The following is a 6707-nucleotide window of genomic DNA, read 5'->3' on the forward strand; positions in this document are numbered from 1 at the left end:
CACTTCTGTAGTCTGAAATTCGGCCTTCTCTGCTGTACAAAATCTGCACGGATAGGTGAAGTTTTCTGAAAAACTACCTTTAAAAAAATAAATAAGTATGTTGCTATATACTGTACATAGCAACAACCCCAAAAGGGGTTCCTGTCCTGAAAAGTATAGTTAGAAATAGGGGTTCACGCCCCCTAAATGGGTTAAACGAAGTGTGTGTGAGATTAGTAAGGCTCACAATTAATCTGGCTCCAAGTAAATCGTTTACACAAGTCCTTGCAAGGTTCTGTACCCTTTGGACATCTTTTCGCTCTCTGTCCATTTAAAATCTAAAGAACATAAAATCTGTCCCATTTTGGCTGAGGTTTTACAGGTTGGCTCAAATGCTCCATCTCTATCCATACAATTCTTTTACAAATAAATAAAAAAAAATAGGGACAATGTTTTAAACAGAATGTGTGATTTATAAGGCTCACATTAACCTTTCTCCAAGTAAAGATGTGATTTATAAGGCTCACATTAACCTTTCTCCAAGTAAAGATGTGATTTCTAAGGCTCACATTAACCTTTCTCCAAGTAAAGATGTGATTTCTAAGGCTCACAATCAACCTTTCTCCAAGTAAAGATGTGATTTATAAGGCTATAAAAGCATCAAGCTTTCTGATAATAAATACTGGTTTCTCTTGGAGAACAATCATCTGAATTATTTCACCAAACTCTGGCATACCAGAAAACTCCCCAATTGCAATAATCATGCCATCCCTGTAGTTGAGGCCTTCATAGGTTACATCTTTGGCCATACACAAAATATCCACATTTAGGTTCTTCTGCCTCACAGCATGTGCTATTTCTTCCTTCAGAAGATCAATTGAAAGAGTGGAAACATTTTTAACTTCCAGAGTGCGTGTTAGGAAACTGCACAAGTGCAATTCATGTGCCATATGAAACTGATGCCTCTGTGCCAATGATAGGAGCACATTTTTGTAACAGTTTGTGTGCCGCACAACCCTTTTGAAAAAGCTATGTTTCGCCTCGAATCTCATTGTCCATAGAGCAACCAGGGGACCAAACTGCTCTATTAGCTCAGGATAATGCTCCAAATAGTGGTGTTTGGGCAAAAGTTTGATGTGAGGGAAAACCTCTTGGTACCTTACCCTATGTTCAGATATCTTAAACTGCAGATAAGCTATAGATTCTTGGGTGTGAACAGGTGCTACGACAAGGTCTACAATGTCTTTCAAGTCATTTAGAATTCCCCAGGCAGGTTCACTGACAGGCACTCTGTTTCCAATCAAAAGAGGTAAAAACCTCAGCAGGCTCCAGTTTTCATGGGCATTACCTCCTATTATTGTATTATCTGTCCATTTAAAATCTAAAGAACATAAAATCTGTCCCATTTTGGCTGAGGTTTTACAGGTTGGCTCAAATGCTCCATCTCTATCCATACAATTCTTTTACAAAAAAATAAAAAAAATAGGGACAATGTTTTAAACAGAATGTGTGATTTATAAGGCTCACATTAACCTTTCTCCAAGTAAAGATGTGATTTATAAGGCTCACATTAACCTTTCTCCAAGTAAAGATGTGATTTCTAAGGCTCACATTAACCTTTCTCCAAGTAAAGATGTGATTTCTAAGGCTCACAATCAACCTTTCTCCAAGTAAAGATGTGATTTCTAAGGCTCACATTAACCTTTCTCCAAGTAAAGATGTGATTTCTAAGGCTCACAATCAACCTTTCTCCAAGTAAAGATGTGATTTCTAAGGCTCACATTAACCTTTCTCCAAGTAAAGATGTGATTTCTAAGGCTCACATTAACCTTTCTCCAAGTAAAGAGTTTACACAAGATCTTGCAGCTTTGCAGATCTGTACCCTTTTTGACATCTTTCTGCGCTCCATGTCCATGAGGCTCTGTTAAAATCTAAAGAACATAAAATCTGTCCCATTTTGGCTGAGGTTTTACCGGTTGGCTCAAATGCTTCATCTCTATCCATACAATTATTTTACAAATAAAACAAAATTTAGGGACAATGTCTTAAACAGAATGTGTGATTTGTAAGGCTCACAATTAACCTTTCTCCAAGTAAAGATGTGATTTATAAGGCTCACACTTAACCTTGCTCCAAGTAAAGAGTTTACACAAGATCTTGCAGCTTTGCTGCAAGGATCTGTACCCTTTTTGACATCCTTTTTGACATCTTTCTGCGCTCCATGTCCATGAGGCTCTGTTAAAATCTAAAGAACATAAAATCTGTCACATTTTGGCTGAGGTTTTACCGGTTGGCTCAAATGCTTCATCTCTATCCATACAATTATTTTACAAATAAAACCAAATTTAGGGACGATGTCTTAAACAGAATGTGTGATTTGTAAGGCTCACAATTAACCTTTCTCCAAGTAAAGATGTGATTTATAAGGCTCACACTTAACCTTGCTCCAAGTAAAGAGTTTACACAAGATCTTGCAGCTTTGCTGCAAGGATCTGTACCCTTTTTGACATCTTTCTGCGCTCCATGTCCATGAGGCTCTGTTAAAATCTAAAGAACATAAAATCTGTCACATTTTGGCTGAGGTTTTACCGGTTGGCTCAAATGCTTCATCTCTATCCATACAATTCTTTTACAAATAAAACAAAATTTAGGGACAATGTCTTAAACAGAATGTGTGATTTGTAAGGCTCACAATTAACCTTTCTCCAAGTAAAGATGTGATTTATAAGGCTCACACTTAACCTTGCTCCAAGTAAAGAGTTTACACAAGATCTTGCAGCTTTGCTGCAAGGTTCTGTACCCTTTTTGACATCTTTTTGCGCTCTATGTCCATGATGATTTTCTGAAAGGCCTCAAAACTAAACTTGAGCCCTTCCGGATACTTTAAGTCCAGGGCATAGATAAGGCCAAACAGCATGGCACAGGCAGAAGCAACTGAGGACAGGCCACTGAGTACCTCAACACCATCAATAATGATGCCAATTTCCACCGGTTCGCTGAGAGGACCTTGATTTTCACGCAGGACAAACACCCCCATGGTGGTGTTCGCAAGCTCCGTCTCAGCCTCATCTTTCTGGACAACCTGAAGACAGACAGACAAGGAGGGAGAAAGAGAGAACATTAGCATTTTTCAGTTAGATAGACAAGACTGAGACGCACCTGTTCTTTCAGATAGACGGACAAGACTGACAGACTCACCTGTTCTCTCAGATAGACAGACAAGACTGACAGACTCACCTGTTCTTTCAGATAGACGGACAAGACTGACAGACTCACCTGTTCTCTCAGATAGACAGACAAGACTGACAGACTCACCTGTTCTCTCAGATAGACAGACAAGACTGACAGACTCACCTGTTCTTTCAGATAGACGGACAAGACTGACAGACTCACCTGTTCTCTCAGATAGACGGACAAGACTGACAGACTCACCTGTTCTCTCAGATAGACGGACAAGACTGACAGACTCACCTGTTCTCTCAGATAGACAGACAAGACTGACAGACTCACCTGTTCTCTCAGATAGACAGACAAGACTGACAGACTCACCTGTTCTTTCAGATAGACGGACAAGACTGACAGACTCACCTGTTCTCTCAGATAGACGGACAAGACTGACAGACTCACCTGTTCTCTCAGATAGACGGACAAGACTGACAGACTCACCTGTTCTCTCAGATAGACAGACAAGACTGACAGACTCACCTGTTCTCTCAGATAGACAGACAAGACTGACAGACTCACCTGTTCTCTCAGATATATAGACAAGACTGACAGACTCACCTGTTCTCTCAGATAGACGGACAAGACTGACAGACTCACCTGTTCTCTCAGATAGACGGACAAGACTGACAGACTCACCTGTTCTCTCAGATAGACGGACAAGACTGACAGACTCACCTGTTCTCTCAGATAGACGGACAAGACTGACAGACTCACCTGTTCTCTCAGATAGATAGACTAGACTGACAGACTCACCTGTTCTTTCAGATAGATAGCATAGCAATTAAAGTGACAATCTAACCGGTCTAAACTGGGTTAAAAGATGGCAGTACTTAATTGCCTTACCAGGAACTCTTTGATCAGGCAGCTCACATCTTCACCCAGGTACATGATGAGGCACTTGAGGAGACACTCTCTTCGGACGTTTATTTCCATACTCTAGAACAGATGTTTGAAAACATTTAATACCTTTAAATACAACTTAACATTACCGACCTAATGAAATCAAATTATCCACATGCATTTCATACCTGATCCATAACTTGAAGTGTATCCTTTGTTTTTTCACGGATAGCTCCTCCTTTGCTCCGGATAATCTGAAGCAGATCACCGCTCTGTTTATCCAGAGATGCCATAAATCTTGCTTGGAGCGGGACTGTGGTGATGCGCTGGAATTCTGCACCTACCTGAAATATACAACAGATTTCATATTAGATATATGAAGGCAGGCAGGTAGGGGTAGGAGAGAAATGCAGGTGGTGAGGTAGAGACAGCTAGGGAGAGAGGGATGACAGAGGGACACGGGTGGGAGAGAGGAGTAGGCAGGGATGTCGAGAGCAAGGGAAACAGGAGCGGGTGATGGATTGAAAGACAGCAGCAGGCAGTTCTTCTGAGACAAGTAGTGTCACAGCAAAACCAGAGCACACCACACACATGACACAGATATACATAAGTTACAATAAGTCAGCCAGTACCTCCTCTTCTCCAAATAGTGCTGGCCATCGCTCCTGCAGCACTTCCACCCTGGGCTGTTTATCCACTATTTCTTGTCTCCGTAGGGCAAACGTCTTGGCCATTTTTCCTCTGATGATCCTGTCATTGTTCCTTTTCTTCACCTCCTTCAGAAGTGCCTGGCGCTCCATTTCAAGTTGCTCTGCCGTCTCACCAACTGGAAAGGATGGCATATGGTTGGCCTCACCACGTTTAGGACGTTTGATATTCTTTGCTGGATAGGCATCACCTGGAGCCTTGTTCTTCATGGAATTGACAGCAAACTCTGGGCATCCAAGCCCCTTCAGAAGGGTGCGGAAGTTATTCACCTTATCTGATATTCTCACTCTCCACCCATAGGCACCGTTGAATGACCCCGGCTCTTTCAAGCAGGGGTGCTTGTTGACCAGTGCCTGTGCAACTTCAGCTAAGTCTTCTTTGACGGTGTAAGATTTATACTTGTAGACGGTGTCACATATCTTCTGAAGAATGTCTTGTTTCATCTTTGTAGTGACAATGAACCTTGTACCATCTGCCAGGTAAGCTGCATTCCCTCTCTCCAACTGCAGTTCAGTATCATAAGAAAAGACTGGAATGGGAAATACTCTTGGCCATTGTTCAGTTCTTGAGGAAACGGAGTCAGGCGAGGAAAGGAGTATCGTATCGTCAGTCTCAGTAGAACAAGTGGACAAACGTTCATTATGACACTGGGCCAATTCAGTCGTTGGGGCTGCACCTTCATCAGGCAATGAGATTACTTTTATAATACCAAGATTCTCAAGGTCTCCAGTATTTGTCAAAGTTAAAAATACACCAAATTCTTTGTCCTGGTATTGAAGCCTGAAGTTCCCTCTTATTCCACAAGTGTCCCTGACATTAACAAGAAGCTCCTCCATTGTTTCTGGAATCCCGTCTGGCAGAATCAACTTCCTTCTATCCTCATCACTCAATTGAACCATCAGCTTTGCAGTCTTGTTTTGGGCCATGGTCAACAGATTCTGAGTTGGAGAAAAAGTGAATACAATTAGTAATATTACGGATAACTATTCATTCATACATTGAGTGTTTGTTCAGTAACAGGGGTCTCCTCATCTCTCCAGTAAACAGAAAATACGTTCTCAAGTCAAGATAACAATTTACCCAATCAGGAAAATAACTAATACAGGACACATGATAAACAAGTGAAATTAGCAGTGAAACACATTTCAAACTGGAACACAAGTTGATAAATGAGCTTTGTGGTGCTCTCATGATTAGATGACATTTGTAACCCTAACCCACCTGAAAATGTATTCTCTGGTTATTTAAGAGCTGGATGGAGACCATTGTTATTGATATACACTCATAACAATGATTAATATCAAAAAAATAAAATGATATATATATACACACTTTAAAATAAGTGTTAACCCTGCAAGACCCGGATATATTTCTACTTACAAAAAAAAATTGTCAACCTTTCAGATGGTGTTTTAGGAGTACTTTGGAGAGGAAAATATAATGTTTTTTAAAAAAAATAGTTTTCGTAAGGTTTTATTGAAATGTTGTAATATTACAACAGTGGGTCTAACGGGTAGCAGAATTTCCTATAGGCCATTTTACTCACTGTCAGAATAGCATGGCAAATGTCTTTGACGCTTTCAGGGGGAACTTGTACTTGGCTGTGAAGGAGTCCAGCAAATCCACACCACCCATGTACTTGTTGTAGGTGCCCACAATGTACGGCCTTTGAACTTCAATGTAGGTCTTGTTGGCCTTGTCCCAGCGTTGAGTCGCCTCCACAGGTTCTGTTCCAGCAAAGGATGAGACAAGTGTGACAGCCCTGTTGTCGTACCACTTGACCACAGCGATGTTGTGGTTTTTCTCCACTCTGTAGTCAAAGGCACCCCTCCCCTTCTTCTTCAAGCTCTTGTCATCTTCGAGGTTGCAGTTCGGTAGGCGGTTCTGAGGGATTGAATGAATGAATGTTTTTATTAGCAAGTTTGGCATATGGTACAGGAGCACATACAGAAGCA

General features: G+C 41.1%; 1 protein-coding gene across 1 annotated transcript; it reads right to left on the reverse strand.

Annotated features, from left to right (window-relative positions):
* Positions 1 to 4002: 4002 nt before the first annotated feature.
* On the reverse strand, positions 4003 to 5631 carry LOC308088081 (uncharacterized protein). The gene is made up of 3 exons (XM_080432429.1): positions 4677 to 5631; positions 4233 to 4388; positions 4003 to 4140 (listed from the first exon to the last, which is right to left on the reverse strand). Exons 1-3 carry the CDS (start codon positions 5586 to 5588, stop codon positions 4018 to 4020), a joined length of 1191 nt encoding a protein of 396 aa, XP_080288555.1. The 5' UTR covers positions 5589 to 5631; the 3' UTR covers positions 4003 to 4017.
* Between the last annotated feature and the right edge of the window lie 1076 nt (positions 5632 to 6707).

The sequence above is a fragment of the Gymnoscopelus braueri genome (assembly GCF_963280865.1).
Source record: "Gymnoscopelus braueri genome assembly, chromosome: 7".
In the NCBI taxonomy this organism is placed as follows: Eukaryota; Metazoa; Chordata; class Actinopteri; order Myctophiformes; family Myctophidae; genus Gymnoscopelus; species Gymnoscopelus braueri.